A 21,247-nucleotide genomic window follows, 5' to 3' on the forward strand; every position below is an offset into this window, starting at 1 on the left:
AGATTAGTATTGTACAAGAACAATTTTACTGGGTTCTAAATTTTTTTAGAGGAATATAGGCTGCATGTTAGCTTCTTTAGTTGAAACCTAATTTTTTAAGCCATTTCACAGCTCAATTAGGGTAGGGGTATATAAAAAACAGCCTTAAGCAACAAGTAGTTCTGCATCTTTCCCCCGTGTTGGGAGCACACACAGCAGTCAGAGAGGCAGATCAATGAGCACTCTGTGTGTCCCAATTCATGGGCTGCACAGGCCGGGTGAGGCTGTGAAATGGGACGGTCTAGCCTTCAGATTTGCGTCACCAGCTGTTCCCAACCTTACCACCGCTCCCCATTGGTAACAGTGGGAAATGATGGATGCTGAAACTCTAATGGCTCTCTTTCTAATCTTTTTATTAACTACAGAGCTGTCCTGGACAGGTTTTTTAACAATGAGGACACTAGACCTGATTTTCGCCTGAGCCAGGGAGTCTCGGAAAGTGCTGCTGAATCTGATTAAACAGGATCAGACACATGGTTGTGGTGCAACATTTGAGGTCTTTGTTTTTCTTTTCTGGCTGGCAAATGGAGCAGCCTACAGAGTTGTTTCCAGAGTGTTTGCAATACCTCATTCCACTGTTCATCACATCATCCACAGGGTCCCAGAGGAGGTGGTGGCTATTCGCCATCAGGTCATCCCCCTCCCTCAGACCCCTGATCTGCACGACCTAGAAGTCGTGTCTCATGGGTTTGCAGGGCTAGCAAGACACAGAGCCTTTTTGAAAGCAGCTGGTGCAATTGACAGCTGTCATGTCTGCATCAAGCCTGCTACAGGAACAGACAATTGTTCCCATCAATAAACCTACAGGCAGTTTGTGACGCTTCCTTGATACATATGTGGGCCGGCCTGGGTCAGTGCATGACTCCAGGGTGCTCCGCAACAGCCCACTGTACAGGCAGGCCCGTTACCCTCCTCCAGGGCATTTCATCCCCGCAGATGGAGGGTACCCATGTCTCCAACATCAGCTCCCCCTAATTACTCCCTACAAGAGGCCAGTCCAAGGTGTGGGAGCCTGTGCGCTTCAACTCATCATTCCATGGCACGCTCTATTATCCGGTCTTTAAGTGACATATGAACCCTGCTTCCAGGTCTAAACTACTCTGCATTCATCAAGGCTGTTGTAATTTTGAACATGTTCTAATGCTTTGTATCTTGTTCTATTCAATCTGAACAAGCCCCTAAAAAAAGCCAGTGATCACTGTCGGCCTCTCTTGGTTTTTATTACCACTAATCATTTTAAAGCTCAGTTTTTAAAACCTTACAAGTAAGTACAGCCCAGCCTATGCAGCAGTATAGTTGTCACGGGGTGGAATGGACAAGTTTAACTTTAAGTGTTTTTATTTTGCATGTGTTGCTGTAGTTTTTATCTTTTAATATTGTACAGTGTTTTCTTCTTATAGTTTTATTGCATGTTGTTATTGTATTTTTTGTTAACTTGTCCTGGAGAGACTCCACCCTTCCCTGATTACTAACTTAGCACACCTGGGAGGTCACAGAGGCCCAATAAGAGGGCCTGGCAGGACAGGAGAGAGGAGAGATGACGAGGTAGCTGATGGTTGGTGGCTGCCGCGTTTGGACACGGAAACAGCTAATGACAGGACTTTTGTCAGGACTTCCGGTTGAGTGAATGCTGGTGCGCCTGGCTGCCGCTGCTCACCTGTTATTATTGTTATTATCATTATTTTTATTATAATTTTTTCAGTTGCTGACAACAATTTGAATCAAGTATCTAAGGCGCAACCCTGTTTTGACTTGTTTTCGCAATATTTGCAGGTTTCTATTTGTTACAGGGTGGAATGGACAAGTTTAACTTGGTGTTTTTATTTCCTTGCATGTAGTGCTGTGTTTTATTCTTTGATCTTTTATTAGCTTGTAGTGTTTTATTTTGTGGGGTTACTGCATGCTTTTCGTTTTCTAATATGTGATTTGTTCCGGGGGGGTGCCCATTCCACCGTCCCTCCTGATCATTAACCTGACACACCTGGGACCAATCAGAGGCAGCGGGATGGTGCCTTATGTCCCTGGGACGGCGAGACCATGGCTACGCGTGTGAAGCACAGCACAGTGGCGGGCAGAGTTAGGAGCTCTGCCCATCCGGGGTAAGTCCCGATCAATCCCATCTAAGATAAATCTCCGGTGAGATACAAAGAATGGTGACTGCCGCTGCCCCCTCTCCTTTTTAGTTGGCACCAGAACGAAGAGGCAGACAGGACAGCGACGATTCTGCCGGTTTCTGAGCCGTTTGGACTTTTATGGGATCTTATCTTCGTGGCTGAGGCCATTGGATTTTAGCTGTATTATTTTAATGTTTTTAACTTTAACCTTGCCTGGTTCACCTCATATCTCTCAGACTGCACTCAGTTTATCCAATTTAAATCCCACTCTTCAAGTCTCTATCCTATTTCTGCTGGTGTGCCCCAAGGTTCAGTATTAGGGCCTCTTTTATTCATTATTTTCATGCTCCCTCTTGGGCATATATTTTCCGAAAATATAATATCAATTTTTCACTGTTATGCCGATGACACCCAGCTCTACATTTCTTCTAAACCCAATTCATCCCTCTCAAACTGACTTATCGAGATTCGATCTTGGTTCTCCTCCAGTTTTCTTAAACTTAACAGTAATGAAACTGAAGTTTTACTTGTTGGTACAGCCACTATCTTAACCAAATCCCACAGTTTTTCCATTAACATTGAAAGTTCTCCCACCCTTCCCTCCCTCAGGTTAAGAGTCTGGGTGTCATACTTGATAATACTCTTTCATTCCAGTCTCACATTAATTACATAACCTGGTCTGCATATTGCCACTTACGTAATATTAACCGACTCCGTCCCTTCCTTACTCCCCATGCTGCTGCCATCCTTGTCCATAGTCTTATTACGTCCTGTACCGATTACTGCAATTCCCTCTTATTTGGTCTCCCTAAAAGGTCCCTTCATAAACTCCAACTTCATCAAAATTCTGCAGCTCGGGTCATAACTTGCACTCCGTCAAGAGCTCATATTACCCCAGTTCTTCAGCAGCGTCACCGGTTGCCAATAGAAGCCAGGATAAACTTTAAAATGACCTGCTTCATGTCGCCACTATTTCCCGCCCTCTCAGATCCCTATCTGCTATTCATCTTATTGTTCCGTCTGCACGTCTTAACACTATGGGGAACAGAGCCTTCAGTCGCTCTGCTCTTCGGCTCTGGAACTCTCTTCCTCCACCCATAAGAAATATAGACTCTCTTCCCGTATTTAAGTCACATCTAAAAACACATCTGTTCAAACTGGCTTATTCACCTTAGTGGTGATTTTATCTGTTGTCAAGTTCTGTTTTACAATTTTTACTTTATGTATTTTACGACTATTGCTCCTTTTTATTAATTTTGTTCTTTGTAAGGTGACCTTGGGTTTTTGAAAGGCGCCCTCAAATAAAATGTATTATTATTATTATTATTATTACTTAAACACTGGCTAGAACGTGCTTTTGGAATGATGAAGATGAGATTCCAGGCCATCTTTCTTCAAGAGTTGGAGGTGCACCAAACCTTTGTACCTCATGTAAGTCATTAGAATATAGTGCCAGTGTTTTCTGAATAACTAAAATAAAATAATGAGAACTTTAGTTTATGTACGTGTATAAACACCTTATTTTAAAAAAACAAAACAAAACAAATCTGTTGCAGGTCATAACAGCATGTCCTATTCTGCATAACATCTGCCTCAGTGCTGGTGACGTCTTGGCCCTGGAGGATGAGCCCAAAGCAGATGTGCCAGAAGAGGGGGAGAGTAGTTTAGAGGCAGTCAGTGGTGCTCTGGCAGTACCAACCATCTGTTGACTGTCTGCCCTGGAGGAGGTACCCCTGGACCATGATTATTGTTAACAGGCAAGTATTCTGTTTGTAGTGAATTTTTAAAGTGCTAGAATATTACTTGTTATATCTTTATTAACAGCATTGTTTGCACCACTTTGTTTTGCATCTTTTTGAATGCATCTTAGTGACATGGCAGCCATCGATTACATCAGCCCTGCAAACCAAGATGATGCAGTGGACTGTGGAAACAAGCTTCCCTAAACACCATCTGGAGACCACCCTATATGATGCTCCACTTACTAGCTGGGGACACAAACCAAGGAGGTTTCACTTGTGGCACCTCCTTCTGAATGTGCTGGACCAAGACCAGAGACTTCCTGCTCAGCCAAAGTTCAGGCCTGGTTAGAAGTAACCATGCTTACTGGGAAACTCTGGTTAATCCTGGACTTTGGTTAATAATCCTGTTGTGTGTGTGTGTGTGTGTTGTTGTTTTTTTTTTTTTTTTTTTTTTGTTTTTTTTGGGGGGGTTTTCTCAGTGGTGTACTTATGTTTACACGTTTTAATAATTGAATCAATGTTATTTATGTTGTACATAGTGGGAAAAAAATAATGCAAATAAAGTTCAAGCATTTACAATTATTTTATACGTTTTATTTTTCAACAAGCCAAACAGCCTGTCCAGTCTCACTCTTGCTTCCTCTGCTCTTCTTTCCTCCATTTCCCTCTGCAATCCCATATCCTTTCTGATCAAATCAAACAATTCATCCTCCCTGTCCTTTCTCTTTTCCCTTGGCTCCAGCTGGCCCTCCTCCTCTTCCTGATCCTGCACTTGGTTTCCCACTGCTGAACTGGGCCCTGGAGTGTCCTCCTGGATGGAGGCAATTAGGACTGGAGGCCTGGTAGAGGGCCCCTGTCCTAACACCTCATTCATAAGGGTAAAGACTGCCATGTAGCAGCAGTGGGCTTCCCACTCACTCCCTCGCCTAACCCTCGATACTTGCAATCCTAAAGGCAGAGCAAATCAGAAGTGGCAGTAGACAAAAACAGCAACAGTACAGGTTACATAAGTTTAATAATTTATAGTTAAAAATACATATTTGAATACTACTGTACTTTTTTTTTTTTTATCTTGTCCCATTTTGGGGGGGCCCGCAAAGGGGTGATTCTCCCCTGCAGGCCCATCTTCTCGAGAATTGCACTAACAGACAGAAAATAACAGAACACATCAATCATGTTAATCCTTGAACAGCATCCACAGCAAAATCATGTTATTAGTAGGGCTGCCACGATTAGTCGACTAGTCACGATTACGTCGACTATCAAAATCGTCGACGACTAATTTAATAGTCGACGCGTCGTTTGAAGCTTTGTAAGATCCCAAAAGACGCAGGAATAAGTAGTAGGATTTAAGAGTGTAATAACGGACTGAAACAGAAGATGGCAGCACTGCATGTACAAGGATGCCAGCTGCCGTTAAACCCCGAAGAAGAAGAAGCCGTGTCCCAGAATTCATAGCGCAGCCCAGAACAGTTGTCAACAATGGCGGCAGCTAGTTAGTTTTAATATTACTCTTATTATTCTTTTTGGGTCACAAAATAAAGTTTAACATATTTTCAGGCGAGAATGTAACTGTGTAAACCTCAAATATCTGCTCAGTTTATCAAGACACCACATATTTGCAAAAGCGCTCCGACGTTTTCGGAGACGTCTGTTACCCACTAGCTCGATAGTTAGCCGGGGGCAAAGCTCACTAGAGCCGGTTAGAACCCCGGACTCCGGGCAAATCGTTTTCAAACCCACCGCTGTCTTTCGCTACTCAGGTTAAACATATACAAGTCACTTAGATAACTTAAAAATGTTATTGTTTGGCTTTTTTTAGTATTTCATTTATTCCTGAGTAAATCGGTTTGGCTGAGATTAAAGTTATAGTTTTTACACAGCTGAATAAACCTCAAGCAGACAGCTGATTATCAGAAGTGTGAGATGCTCGAGAATATACTCCGGTGTCCTGTTATATTTTAGATAGCAAGGAGTTTATTAAACTTCACTGAAACAATCTGCAAATTTCATTAAAATTTAATAAACTATCATCTTGTCTTTATTTTTAGTTAGCACATACCTTAAACACTTAAAGTTATAAGCTAATGATAGTTATATAAGAGCAGATGCTGCTGGTGCAATAAGCTGTACGTTTTACTCCAATGGATGATGATCTGATTAGTCGACTAATCGCAAAAATAATCGGTGACTAGTCGACTATCAAAATAATCGTTTGTGGCAGCCCTAGTTATTAGTTGTTTATGCTAAGTAACCGTATTTAATGATGCGACACTCACCGCAGAGTGGACACCTGTGATGCGGTTTCTCAAAAATGATAAAGCTAGCTCAAGAAAAATTAGCAGCAGAAGAAGACGAACTTTCTGAGAGATTAGTTCACTGGAGTGATACAGGATCAGCATTCAATTCTGCAACCTCTCAAAGATCCAAGAGTTCAAATAGCAGGCAATCAAGATTCTCAAGTAAGTTGTCTGTAAAGAGGCAAGAAGCAGCTGCAGAGCTTGCTGCTACTGAAGCGACTCTGAAGATTATGGAGGAAATGGAAAGTGAAAGAAAGACACTTGAAATCCTTGAAGCAGAGAATGCTGAGAAACAGAAGGCATTAGAGCAAAAGCGAAGGGAGCTTGAAAGGCTAGAAACAGTAAAGAGAATGAATGGTGCTAAATAGGGGTGGGTTTAAAAAATCGATTAAAATCGATTCTAACTGGAATAAAATGATATCGATTCATTAAATCCTGAAATCGATTTTTTTTTATACATATGTAGTTTGCCGCGTATGAAACTTGCAAGCGGTTAACATGAGGAAGTCACGCGAGAGTTAAGTGACCTGGACACATGAACCATCATGGCTACTCCCGGGAATGTGCCACCAAGCCTAAAGGCAGATGTCTGGCAACACTTTGGATTTAAGAACGGTGAAGACAGTGAAGAGCCGGACAAAAGCAAAGCCGTATGTAAGATGTGCAAAATGGAGGTAAAGCACTGTGGAAATACCACAAATCTCAGAAATCATTTAACGAGGCATCATCCAGATATCCCGCTAGCAAAAACGGCCGACACCAAGCAACGCTCACTCGAAAAGGCATTTGCAGTGAAGTTGGCATCCACTTCTCCACGTGCCCAAAAAATAACCCAGTCTGTCGCAACTTTCATGTGTAAAGATATACGTCCGTACAGCGTTGTTGAAAATGATGGCTTCCAAAACGTCATTAATACGCTAGAACCACGCTATGTTTTACCAACACGCAAACATTTGAGTGAAGTGGTAATCCCAAACATGTATGAAAAAGTGAAACACGATGTTACAGCCTCACTCAAGTCAGCAGAGAGAGTCGCCATAACCTGTGACAGCTGGACATCCAGAGCAACAGATAACTACCTGACTATCACCTCACACCATATCGACCAGGAGTGGAGACTCGTGTCTCATGTCTTACAGACAAGAACCACTGAAGCAAGCCACACAGCAGTTAATTTATCTGAAATTATGTTCAAAGCAATCGAAGAATGGGAGCTTGCAAACAAAAATCCAGTCATCGTAACTGACAATGCTGCAAATATGGTGCGAGCTGTGGAAATAACGGGCTGGTTGCACATTGGTTGTTTTGCCCACACACTCAATTTAGCTTCACAAGCAGGACTGAAAGTTCCAGCTGTTGCTCAGCTGCTTGGCCGAGTGAGACGCATAGCATCCTTTTTTCATCGCAGCACTGTTGCAAGTCGCAAGCTTAAAGAGAAGCAAAAGATACTGAATCTACCTGCCCATAAGCTGGTGACTGATTGGGTGACCAGATGGAACAGCACATTGGAGATGCTGGAACACTTCCTAGAGCAACAACCAGCAATCTCTGCAGCTCTACTCTCACCTGAAGTGAGGAGAAGTGACAGTAATCTCTGTAGTCTTACAGAGGCTGACATAACTGATGGAGAAGATATAGTGAAAGCATTGAAGCCGCTGAAAGCAGCCACACTGGTTATGTCTGAAGAAAAGTCCCCGACCCTTTCCATCATTGCACCTCTGCATGCACAGCTGCTGGAGAAGATGATCAGTGTCTCTCACAACTCCTCATTGATTAAAGACCTCAAGACTGCTGTATTTGACAACTTGAAGTCAAGATATGTTTATGAATTGTGTGTATATGCTATGAATGAGTGTAACTGTATGGATGCATGTATTACATGAAAATTCTTACTATAGTGAAAAAATATATATATTATAAAAATGTTAGTTAAGCCCTCTTGTCTAGTAATAGGCCTTTTGATTTTATATCTATCTATCTATAGATGTTTATATATAAATTATGGAAACAAAGTCGTATATTAATGTTTCTGATCTTGCATGAGTGTATGTAACCATGCACATGTATATCCAACATAATAAACTGAGTTAAATGTGCAAAATCTCTTTTCAAGATATGTGGCCCTAAAGGACAAGTTGTACATTGCATCAGCATTAGATCCTCGCTTTAAGGCCCTGCCATTCTTGTCCAAAGAGACATGTAACAACACATTCTCTCAGTTGGTGTTGGAAGCAGCAGGTTTGGAGAACGTGGACACAGCTATTGTGAGTTACAGAAACAAAAACTTATTGGTTTTTTTGCACTACTCGAGTTAGAATATAAATAGTAATTTCTTTATTAATTAAGTTTTCATTTTTCTACAGCCACAGTCTGATGGTGACACATCTGAGGAAACTGTCCCTGACATCTCTCTTGGTGGTGTTGATGAAGTGGATTATGCCCCTCCAATTAAGAGGTCAAAGGACTCTGCATTAATTTTTCTCCTTGGGCCAGCCTACTCAACAAAAACCACAGCACCACAGAAAACACCAACTCAGAAGGCAAAGGAAGAAGTGAATCGATACAGGGATGTTGAGCCTGTTGCACTTTCTGAGGATCCTTTGATCTGGTGGAGGGACCGTGAAAGGGAGTATCCTCTTTTGGCTCTACAAGCAAAGCAGTATCTTTCCATACCTGGGACCAGTGTTCCTTCTGAACGAGTGTTTTCAACTGCTGGTGACATTGTTACCGCACAAAGGAGCTGCCTGACTCCACAACATGTAGACCAGCTTCTCTTCTTGCAGAAAAACCTTACAGTCTCAAAGAAGTGAGAGGGTAGTTATAAATAAGGCTAAATTGCATGAGTTTCACAGAGGTTTTACAATACTGTTCAGTATGTTTTCATTTTTTGAAGTATTTTAAAAGGCAGTTTTTCATTTTCTGATCGGTCAGTTTCTGTCAGTTCACTTGTACACGCTGTGTTATCCTGTGTGTCTCCAAAACACAATAGTGGATTTCAGAAAAGCTGTGTGAGACACTAACAGAAAAACTATTTATCTGAGGTTTTACTGATGTTTACAAAAGATATGTTCTATTTGCACTGGATCCCTGATCCACTTGAAATGTATGTATGAAAATAAATATATACTAATGTTAATTAAAAATTACGTTATTGTAACTGCTTTAGTATCTGTTCTTAATTTTGAAATTTATATAATTCATTCACAAGGCTTAGAGGGTTCTTTTGACAGTACATATACAAGGTGAATTATCATAATTTTATATATATTATGGTTCATATAATAATATTTCGGACTGATTCAAAATCGAATCGAATCGAATCGAATTGAATCGAATTGTGGATCGAATGGATTCGGGACCTTGTGAATCGGAATCGAATCGATTCTAGAAATCATCAAAGACCCCAGTCACCCAGTACATGGACTCTTCACCCTCCTGCCCTCTGGGAGGCGCTACAGGAGCCTCCGGACTAAGACCACCAGGTACAGGAACAGCTTCTTCCCTACAGCTGTCAGACTCCTGAACGCTGCCTCCAGACATCTGACCCACATTAAACTCATGGACTGAACATACACACACCCACAACCACCCACACACACACAATGGACAAAAACAAAGAAATGGACAAATGTAGCCTCCTACACACAATAATAACATGGACTGAACCACCACTCACAACTATTAGCACTTTATATAGCCTCTGTAGAAATTATCCACATATTTCACTTATCTTAACTGCACTACTGTAAAAGCTGTATAGACAATCATTCTGTGCAATACGATAATTATAATTATACAACTGTTTATAACTTGTATAAGCTCATATTTCTGTATAGTTTTATATTTCTGTATAGTTTCATATTTCTGTATAGTTTTCATATTTATATCCTGTTCATAGCTTGTACACTCAATACAGCCTGTACATACTTATAGTTATAGCATATTCATAACATACCTTCATATCGTGTACATTGTAACATACCCATAACAGACCCATATTTTGTACCCTCATACCTATAACAGACCCATTTCTGTAATATATCCATATATCTATAATATATATTTTGTAATATATCGATATTATGGCTAAAGCATTTCTGGATGGATGCAAACTGCATTTCGTTGCCGTGTACTTGTGACATGTGCAACGACAATAAAGTTGAAGTCTATTCTATTCTATTTAGACCTATCACCCCACATTTACTCAACGATCCTACTGGACCTCAGCCACTTACACCTAATCTTCTGTTGACCATGAAGTCGTCAGTAATACTGCCACCACCAGAAGACTTTGTAAAGTAAGATTTGTATCTTCGCAAAAGATGGTATAGAGTCCAGTACTTGGCCAATGAATTTTGGCACAGATGGAAGAAAGAGTATTTATTGAGCCTACAACAAAGACAAAAGTGGCACAAAACAAGCAGAAATGCAAAGGTCAATGACATAGTGATCGTACAAGATGACGCAGCATCAAGAAACTACTGGAAGTTGGCCAAAGTTGTTGCCATACAACCGAGTGAAGATGGATGTATACGCAAACTACAACTGTTAATCAGTGACTCATTGTTAGATGACCATGGAAAGAGACTGAGTAAACCAGTTCCACTTGACAGACCTATACACAAGACTGTGACACTATTAGAAGCAGATTAGTTTACATCTCATAAGTTCATGTGTGGAAATCACAAGTGATTTGGTGGGAGTGTAGCTGCCGTCATAGGCAACTCTCACATTTAAGTTCATTTTATTAGATATTTAAGGTTGAAACAATAAGTAGTTGAATTATTAATAAATAAGAAATTGTCATGGTCTGGGTGAGTCTGAGTAACTTTCCACAGCATCAGCTCTCCTCCTCTGGGTGGAGCCCTTCTTGCCCCTCCCCGTTCCTCAGCTGCAGGCAATTATTCTGGCAGTATTTAGGAGCAGCACACACAATGCGTCTTCGCCAGATTATCTGCTAACCTCAGTTAGTTCACAGCCTCATATTTTTTGTGTATCTCTCAGTGTGCGTTGCTTACCTCCCTCTTCCTGTCTCCTAGTCAGTACCTGGACTCATCATCCAAACCCTGCCATAGCCACGCTTCTGGATTCCGGTCAGCTGCTGCTTAATCCCTTTCAGGCAAACTGCCATTCACACCTGCCTGCCTCCCTGCGCACCCGTAAAGGACTCAGTACTCGCCTGGACCTCGCCTCACCTCCACCTCCAGCTTACTCGCCCGGACCTTGCCTCACCTCCAGCTTATCCCCGCCTGCGAACACGTAAGCCATCTCAGCCTATAAAACTGGGAAACTCTCACAACTCCTTGGACCATTCTGATTATCCTCTCCTTCGTTTCAGTGACCCTGGTCTGCCACAGTTTCCACCTGCCCCACTCCAGCCCTCAGCAGTTTAGTGCCCTGACGGTTCCATGCTTAGCCTAAGCCCAGCACTTCACAGACACCACGCGTTTGCACAAAGTTTAATCTTGTTTTTGCCTTGAGTATCTAAGTGTGGCGGGGCGTGGCCTGCGGTGCAGGTGCGTCCGCCTCCTCTGCACTGCACCGCAGGCCACGCCCCGCCACACTAAGTTAGGAATTCTTGTAAATAAAAGTTTTTGTTTTTGCAAATCACTTCAAGCCTCCGGTCTTTGGTTCTGCGCATGAGTCCATTCCACTTCACGGGCCTCTGAGCCATAACAGAAATAAATAGTAATTCATGTTTCGTTGATTAGATTTATATGTTTAAATGTGTTTTTTGTGCAATTAGATAGGAACCTTTTCTAAAGTTCCGTCTGTTGCTAAGAGGGCATTTTTTTTTGGCTGTCACACTCAGCAAGCTAATTAAGAGAAGAGCCACGAAGTTTGCATGCCTCCAGAAAGTTATGAAAGAATGCCTTTTTTGGATCTTCCCACAATGTAAAGATGAAAGTTTTATTCCCTTTGAGTGAGGCTATTGACAATTAAAATAAGTGGAGGACCTATCGGTTTTGTGAGGAAAGAAAAGATAAGAGGTAAGTGTGTTAGCCTAACTATTAGCCTAAAAATCCGTCAGCAATATTATATGAATCATGAGATTAAAACACACTTACCTAGCATGTTTTGGTTCCTGCAACTGGTCCGTTAGGTTATTGTCTCCCCAGAAACACTTCCCTTGAGCTCTTGGAAATCTGTTTTTTCGTTTTTTTTCTATTTCCATTTTCATTTTCCGTATTTCCGTTTTGTTTTGTGATATGTGATCTTTAAGTGTTTACTAAAGCCTGGTTTGTGCATGCACACTGTAATTTTAATTAGTTTCATTATGTCTTGGATTTGTCTGAATTTTGTGCCTGCTCCTTGATCAGCCTTTGCTTCCTGCATGTGCAGCTTGTGTGACTATTGGCCAGGAGGGTTTGCAGTTTCTTGAAACATGAGTTGTTTGCTGTTTTGATTATGACTTCAACTAGCTGCTGCTTATAAATTGCATAGTCAGACTATTACAATAATATGTTTTTAATATCTGTATAACATCTGTATATATAATTTTGCTCTTGGACAGTTTAGTAAGTCGTGGCAAGGGCTGTGTGGTGTTTATTTTTTGTTTGTTACTGCCTGGAGTAATCAAAGTGCAGTTTGACTTTCCGTGCTATGGCCTCAAAAAGCACTAGGTTGGGGTGTCACCTTTGAATAAGTTGGGTGTGGGGTTAGTCTCAGGTTTTGTGCTGGACTATATGCACCTTGTGTGTCTGGGGGGAATTGCAAGTTTATTTATCTTTGGTTTAAAGGTCCCTGAAAGTGCAGACAGTGTCTGAAAATTATAATATTTGCCTAAAGGTTTTGCAAGGAAACCAAGGTCAAATTAGCATGTGGAAATCAACTGAATTGAGACCATTTTGCTTAACACAGGCCCAGTTGTTATACTTAGTATACCAAGTACACCAAGCCAGATTTATAGACACTTTATACTTTTATCTCTATCTATAAGAATTCTTCTGGATTTGTGTATTGATAACTGTGATTATGCAGAGAATGTTTTGAAGCAGTTTGCGAAAGATTTTGGTTTGATTTATGGTGTTAAATCTTTTTGCTATAATATACAGTCTTTATGACACCTTGCTCAAGGTGCACAACAGTTTGTCCCTTTCGACAGCATCTCCTGTTTCCCATTTGAAACCTTCCTGGGAAAACTGAAGAACATTGTGCGGAGGCTTCAGAAACAAGTGGAACAAATTCTCAAGTGTGTCTATGAGAAGCAAAGTATTCAGGGAAAAAAAGAAAATAGACATGCCTTTTCCCTCTCCTTTTAGACAGCTTCATAACGCTGGACCAATAACAAGTGATCTTGGAACTTGTAAGGAGTTCAGAAATGATGGGCAGACATGTTTCTTGCTCCATGGGAAATAACTGTTTCACAGTGTGGGGGAAAATTCTCATTGTGACAAACATTTTACAGGATTGCCAAGTTGTCAACGCACTGTGTCAGGTCTTCAGCTATCCATTGGACTCAACATGCCTTGGAATTTACTTTGTTTTGAGTCTGTCTAAACACATGTTGTAATAGTTGATGAATTAAAACAGAAACTGCATCAGGCCACAGTATAGAGTTTGCATCTTGGGTAAAGCTGGTAAAAAGCATTATTGTTTGTTGTTAGGGTTTAATGACTATTTAATCTATAAGCAGGTAAGAAAGCTACCACCCTCTACACAAGGGGCATCAAAATATAAGGCCTGGGTGCAAAAATAAGCCTGGCAGAGACTCCAATCCAGATATAACAATTAAGAAATAGAAATGTGTCTGGTTTTTTGTTTGTTTGTTTTTTTTCATTTGTTTTTTCACTACCAACTGTACAAGGATATCTTTTCTTTTTTTAACAGTATGTCTACACAAAAAGATAACATGTTCAGTTAATGAACTGAAACTTTGCTTTGTAAATGCAGGACAGTCTAGGAAACTTTTTCTGTTATTTTACAGTGTTTCAGCTTTACACATTAAAAACTGAAACATGCTTATTATTATTATTATTATTATTATAATTATAAAATTGCACTTTTTTTATGTTAAGAAAAAGGCATGAAATGCCAAGGATTAAATGTGCTGATACACTTCTGTTCACTGACATAAAGGTGGACATCCATGCTCCATACTGTCATCTTTAATAGTCAGACATGCTTCTTCCCCCCCAATTTATAAAACAGGAGACCCGAGGAGAGGGAGACATAACCGGGTGACGAACAGAGAGGACGCCTTGTTCAGGAGACGAGAGACGTGGTACTTACTTGAGCCTAAAGCAACGGCGGGCGGAGTTCGGAGCTCTGCCCTTGCGGGGTGAGTCTTGCCCAGCAATTGATTAAAAGGCTCTTGGAGTATTTTTAAGTGGAGGAGAGGAGTGGTGGAGCTCGGGCGTCATAATTTTAATGGACTATTCTTGGGACTTTTAGTGTTTTAGCGGACTATATTAATATTTTATTTGGCTCTTTTATTTTATTTTAATAATTGTTGTCCCTGGCCAGGGTATTTTACTGTGTTTTTGTGTGTGCAATAAATTATATTTTATGAATGTACATTTTATATTTCCTATTGTTTTTGTCTCCGCCACTGCTCCTCCTATTTAGAAGGGTCCCCCTTGTTAAAGTAGAACCTGTCTTCCCCGGTTGGTACACGTGTGTACAGAGTGACAACATAAAAGCCATACAAAGAGCCACAGAGTTGTGTCGGGTCCTGTTTACACCCTGCTACTCCCCTTTTGGGCCCCACGTGTGTGTTGTAGTGATGTGTTGTTGCGAACGAAATGGCTGTTAGAGCCGGTTCTTTGCCGTGAACAACGCGAGCCGGCTCCTTATCCGGTTGTTCAGTCTGACGTCACTAGCCGTGTCTGGGCCTAAACTCCGCTGCAGGTTGTGGGATTATAATATTATTTTATGCCATGTTAGACCCCTAATTAAAGATTGTGAATTATTATGTAGTTTTAGTTTGCATTATTCTCCTGAATTAGAAGAAGGTGATAACTATTACATTTGTTAAACTGATTTGCATTACATTAGACTGCTGGTTTATTGTGAATGAATGATATTGTTTTATGATGCATTATATTGCTAAGTTATAAGAAATACTGTTCGCAGAAAGTCATCGCCTTATTTATCTGATTAGAAGAGAACAGAACATACTGGAGAGGTTTTCTGCCCCATCTCAGCAGGAGCAGATAAACAGGGAGCCAAGGTTGTAGCTTAGGCGCTGTGTGAGAGAAAGAATGTGAATGTTTAGGCTTTTATGATTAGGTGGGGGCCACTAGAGGCTATAAGATCTGATGCTGTCTGCGTACGGTGTCCATCTCCCACGCGTGTGATCATTAAAATCATCGTTTGACTCAACCCGGCCGGACCAGTGTTGTTATTGTGGTTTTTCCTCTTGTATCCATCCCCAATATTTGAATCCGTAACAAGGTCCATATATCAAACGATCACTATGGCGTTACTGAGAGTTGAAAAACTGTCTAAAGTCTTTCATCTTTAATAAAATGATCAGCGTTCTGCTCTACCAGGTGTAACAATTGAGTTTAACATCCAGGCATCCATGAAAATGGAATTTATGACATTTAACGGAGTTAGAAGCTAGCGAGCTAACTTCTATCTAAATACAATATAGCATGTCCTGACTGCGGGGTTTTGGAAACAAATTAAAACGTACAGCTCTGTTATCACTTCCAGCATAAATGAAGACAGGAAACTAAACAGCAGTGACGTTTGTAGGGTTACTGAAGTTGGGCTAGCTGGTATATAATGATGTGCTACGTGACCGCTAGCGACACAGCTATGTTAGCATAATATAAACAAGCTAACTTTTTTTCCACTCGATAAAAGTTAACGTGAGTGTTCTCGGTGGTCAGGAACAAATGTAATCGCATGGCAGGATGCTGTAAAAAGACCAAACTTCAGCCAGGAGAACAACTGAGATAATCCATCCACAATACGAGGTTAGTCATTCATATACTGCTGCATGGGCTGGGCTGTAGTTACATCCTAAGGTTTTAAAAACTGAGCTTAAATAAATGATTAGCGGTAATATAAGCCGAGGGAGGTCAACAGTGATCACTGACTGTTTTAGGAGCTTTTTGAGATTAAATAGAAGAAAATACATAACATTAAACATGTTAACAACACAAAAGCCATATTAAACGCAGACTACTTTAGGCCCAGAAGTAGGATTCGTCACGTCATCACTTTACGACCGGATAGCTTAGCAGGGCCAGATGTGTGTTGCAGACACACACTAGTGATGGGTCGGTCGCGAACGAAATGGCTCTTAGAGCCGGTTCTTTGACGTGAACGACGTGAGCCGGCTCCTTGTTGCGAGCCGTGTTTTTTTTTTTTTTTTTTTTTTTTTTTTGTTTTGTTTTGTTTTGTTTTGTTTTGTTTTTTTCCCCCTTTCTCTCACCCTCTCTCTCGCACTTTTTTCCGCTTCACTCAGCATGCGAGTCTTGTGCTTTACCCTGGGAAGAGGGGGGAGGGGCGGTAGCTACACTCAGTAGCACAGGAACAGAGCAGGAGGGAGAGAGAGAGAAAGCGAGCTAGGGACAACAACGTCACATTAGAAAGGTATCGTAATCATCCACAACTATTTTCAGTTGCGGATGATAAAGGATTCAGAAAGTTTTTTCATGCAGGTCCATATGACAGAGAATATGCATGTTCTTTTTGTTTTCATATTATAATTTATATTTAATTGTGTTATGGTTTGCAGTGTTTTGTGTTGTTTCACTTTAAATTTGTAAAAGGAAAAAGCTGAAAATTTAAATAGTTAAAAGTTGAAATGTGAATAGTTGATTTTTGTATTATATGATTTATTTATTACATTTTATGTGGAGTGAATAAATAAAAGTATATTTACGGTGGCCCCTACAGACAAAGCACGTACAAACTTCAAATCACGTACGAACCCTGAAGCACGCACAAACTCCAAAACACGTACAAACTCCAAAACATGTAAAAACACGTAAAAACCCCAAAACACGTAAAAACTCGAAAACACATAAAAACACATACAAACTCCAAAACACGTAAAAACACGTACAAACTCCAAAGCACGTACAAACTCCAAAACACGTACAAAAGACAACAGAAGTGCTCCAGGATGATAGGCGCAGTGTTGAGCTTTTGTTACCTAGTGGCTACACAAGCCAGCAAGTACCAACGACCGGATTTGGTGTGTGGTAATAACAGGTAAATGAACTTTTTTTTTTTTTTTTTTTTTATTATTTGACTATATATGAATGCTTGTGTATAAATACACAAACAATACACATATGCTTTCAATTGTGTAATTTAAGTGATCTAGGTAGCTCTGTTTTGGAAGTTCAGTTCATGCTAGAAATGTGTTTTGGAGTTTGTACGTGCTTTTTGGAGTTTGTACGTGTTTTGTCTCTAGGGGCCACCGCATATATTTATATATAAACATATATAAATAAAACCACTTTTTTTTTTTTTTTTTTTTACGTTAGTAATTCCTTTTGTGCATAATTTTATATTATTGTTAATAATTAATTAATTAAAGCAACAAAACAACCTGAAGAGCCGGTTCGGAGCCGAAAGAGCCGGCTTTTTTTAGTGAGCCGAACCGAAAGAGCCAGTTCTCTAAAAAGAGCCGGAAATCCCATCACTAACACACACACACACATTGTCCGGCCCTGATTCAACCTGCAAGGCTGGAAACTGCTGTTGTAGAAACTGTTCTGCACTTGCACACATGTCAGCCGTCATGGTGGTGGGAAAGCGGCTAATTACTCAGCGTTATTCCCATCAGCAATCTGTGACTCCGCTATAGAAGTCCAAGTTAAATACGCCGTGGTTGACGAGCAGCTGCGTTAATGAAAAACTTGAAGTTGTAATTTTTACAATTTTATGGCAGCTCCGTATCACATGTGCGAGGTGAAAGATGCTCATTGTGACAAACCCACACATGATTCGCACTTTAACCCACAATTCCTCTTTGCTTCGTGAAGTGTTGGAGCTTTTTTTTAGCTCGTGTTGACTTTACAGCCCGCAGCTCATTTTGGTTCAGTCTCTCACCTTCACAGCACAGCAGTGCTTAATGCACGCAAAGTTAGCAACTACCTCACTGAAATATTGGAGAAGAAAAAATGCACATCAACTTAAAAGCTCATGAGCTTGCAGCATGTCTGCTCCATCCTAAAATTCTGTTACTCAATATTTGACTTCCACTGAACTAAGATACACAATTATCAGTCGCACAGATTTCTAGCTCAGCGAGTGTGTGTGTGTGTGTGTGTGTGTGTGTGTGTGTGTGAAGAACAGCATTCAGTGTAAGTGCCAGATTTTGGTGCTGATGAACTTGTAGATGGGTGATTTATTTCAACTATACAGACAAAACAGGATGGATAGGATAGAGATATCCAGTTCAAGGTGATGGGAGGGGCTGTAGCCTTCCCCAGCTGTCATGACAGTGGGTGAGAGGCAGGGTACATCCCGGAAAAACCATCAGCCTGTCGCAGGGCTGACACAGACAGACTAGATAGAAGCAGTTTTGCTGATATTAAAAATAGGTGTTGTCGTTGTTAAATCTGTTCCTTCCTGTCCTCCACAGAGCAAGCATCAGCAGGGATCCTTTCTACGACATGCTGGCCACCAGGAAGAGGAGGATAGCCAACAAGAAATGATGATGACTCACCCTCACTTACGTCAAGTGTCAGCAGCATTTCTGTCATCAGAGGAATCCTTGTGTGTATGTGTGTGTGTGTGTGTGTGTGTGTGTGTGTGTGTGTGTGTTTAAGAGTCTCAAAGGCGTCTGATTCATACGTTCTCCGTCAGCCCTCCGGGACATGCAGTAAAACATATGGGACTAACGTGGATCATCCCTACTTCTGCCTGAAGATTTGTCTGCACCTCAGTTCTTGGCTATTGGGAATTAAAGAGCTGGTCTGATTGATGTAGCCTTTAAGTGACTGTACCTGTATATGCAAACATACTCAACATGGGCTCGTACACGTCCATTTACGATATTTCCTTTTTAAAGGCAAACCAAGTCGTGTGTAACGAAGCCTGCCAGCAGTAACGCATCATATTAACTCACATAGTGAAGATCCACCTCTGCGATCGTTTTGTTTTGTATTTATTTTCTCATCTTTTCACAAAAAAAGCAGCCCTCCCCCCCGACTCACATTATGCATGTATAGTATATAATTTACATACTGTTTTGTTTTTTCTGTATTGTGTTCACGTAGTGTGGAAATCATAATGGCTGTAGCCTTTACCCGTTCATTTTTTTTTTTTCATTTTTAGTTTGACAGCTAACAAGTTTACAATAGTGGAAGAGGGTCATTGTGCAGCTTCCCCTCACACTGTTATTACTGAGGTTCAGATAGTATATGTAATATGAAAGAGAATTAGGACAAACCCTTTCAAAATAAGATACTGGAATTTGCTGGAATATGTGTGAATGCTCTAACTGGAATGTTGAGGACCGTTTTCCCCAGACAGATCAAACCGCCCCACAAAGCCAAAACTTTCCTCACGGGCGCAGCTTTCAGCTCTAAGCACGGTTTGGTGTTTGTGCAGGAAAACGGCTCTCGAATACTTTGATGTACACTTTGAATAAAAAAAAATACATGCTGATAAGAAAACAGCTTTTTGCGTGCATGTGAATTCAGCGAGCAGTGCTCGACTCACCAAACTTACCAGGTCTTTGGTTATTTCAAACATGGATACAGTGCTGTGAGAAAATTAGGAGTGAGCTGAGCCCAAACAGCTAGAAAAGTGTTTGTATGTAACAATAACCTGAATACATAGGAGTGTCGTTAGTGGATCTACATTATAATTTAACCGTAGTGGAAGGTTTGTTCAACAAGAGTCTCATACAGTCTAGTCTATATCATACAAAAGCACACAGGGGCTTTAAAAAGAAAAATCCCTGCAACTCATCTCAATCAGCATTTTTTTCCATTCATTTCAATGCAGCTTGTAAACAAAGTCCAAGACCAAGAACAAATTACAATATCTGACATTAACAAATGTATTTTAAGGCGTTTACCTTATACAATGTATAAATTTGTACATGCTAAACTTAAAGGTATAACAGCAGTTTTTCTTCCAACTTTTGTCTAGAGTTGAAAAGGAAAAAAACAAGAACAAAAAACAACCCAAAGCATATTCATCACTGAATTTGTCCAGAGAATATGCTCAAAATTAGTTCTAAAAACACAAAACAGAAATCTGAGAATCCTGATACAGGATTTGGTTTTGTTTTTTTTTACATATAAAAGTAACTGATATTACAGTTCAAAATTAAATTCACAGTATTTTTTGACGCTAGACGACAAACCGTAAAAAAGGGAAAAAGTGGTCCACCACCATGACAGCAATAGCGTGGTGCTTCTTTTTGTTTTTCGAATGTTTTTTTTTTTTAAAAAGGGAGAGAGCGGCATGACAAAACTAATTTCAAAAAACAAAAACCCTCTGCATCTGGTGAAGAAAGTTAAAATTACAGAGTGAATCTTAGGCTTCACAAATGGGAACAAAGATGAAAATGAAAGCTGGGAAATGTTCTCAAGTCTTTCCAGGGTTAACATGGAGGTATCAGTCAGCAAAGCTCTGTTCCCACCACTGCACTCATCACCCCCCACCCCACCCTCCCTGCCTCCCCTTGCACAAATAACTCCATTAGTTTCACGGCTCCCAGTGGGATCAAAGAAAGAAATAAAGTAAAACATTGCATCGTTTTTTTCAAGTCCTGAGTTCCACTGAGCAGCAGTTGAGATGTTTAAGCTCCAGGCTTTGTGTTCATACAAGTATATATTAATATTGTTTTTTGTTTGTTTGTTTGTTTTAAATTTCTGTAATTATCAATATTGTTATTATTATTATTATTATTATTATTATTATGCCTGTATTTTCTGTGTTTGGTTTTCAGATGTTTGAGGTTATCCTTGAAAGGCATAGATACAAGAGTGTGTACCTGGGAGTGCTTCTGTGGTCACAATGGCCTGCCATGCTGTGGTTATTTGATGATACTTGCTCTGTCCCATAGTTGTGAGTTTTCTGTTTATTTGTTGTTGTTGTTTTTTTTTTGCTTTGTGTGTCTGTTTGT

General features: G+C 40.5%; 1 protein-coding gene and 1 long non-coding RNA gene across 2 annotated transcripts; both read left to right on the top strand.

Moving 5' to 3' along the window:
- The first annotated feature begins 7,172 nt into the window (after positions 1–7,172).
- LOC146383803 (E3 SUMO-protein ligase ZBED1-like) lies at positions 7,173–9,204 on the top strand. The gene is made up of 3 exons (XM_084932464.1): positions 7,173–8,005; positions 8,309–8,459; positions 8,559–9,204. Exons 1-3 carry the CDS (start codon positions 7,173–7,175, stop codon positions 9,003–9,005), a joined length of 1,431 nt encoding a protein of 476 aa, XP_084788590.1. The 3' UTR covers positions 9,006–9,204.
- A 1,912-nt stretch (positions 9,205–11,116) lies between these two features.
- On the top strand, positions 11,117–20,350 carry LOC146383804 (uncharacterized). The gene is made up of 3 exons (XR_014800787.1): positions 11,117–11,454; positions 14,347–14,476; positions 18,749–20,350. It is a non-coding gene; the product is annotated as an uncharacterized LOC146383804 (long non-coding RNA).
- Positions 20,351–21,247: the final 897 nt, after the last annotated feature.

The sequence above is a fragment of the Perissodus microlepis genome, chromosome 7, assembly GCF_051167445.1.
Source record: "Perissodus microlepis isolate ML-2025 ecotype Zambia chromosome 7, ASM5116744v1, whole genome shotgun sequence".
Classification (NCBI taxonomy): domain Eukaryota; kingdom Metazoa; phylum Chordata; class Actinopteri; order Cichliformes; family Cichlidae; genus Perissodus; species Perissodus microlepis.

Bases quoted from the DNA above. Each gene is read 5' to 3' on its own strand.
- LOC146383803 (XM_084932464.1), top strand. From the start codon at position 7,173: ATGTATGAAAAAGTGAAACACGATGTTACAGCCTCACTCAAGTCAGCA. The intron at 8,006-8,308 runs GTCAAGATATGT...TCTCTTTTCAAG, and splicing joins GCTGTATTTGACAACTTGAA to ATATGTGGCCCTAAAGGACA. The intron at 8,460-8,558 runs GTGAGTTACAGA...ATTTTTCTACAG, and splicing joins AGAACGTGGACACAGCTATT to CCACAGTCTGATGGTGACAC.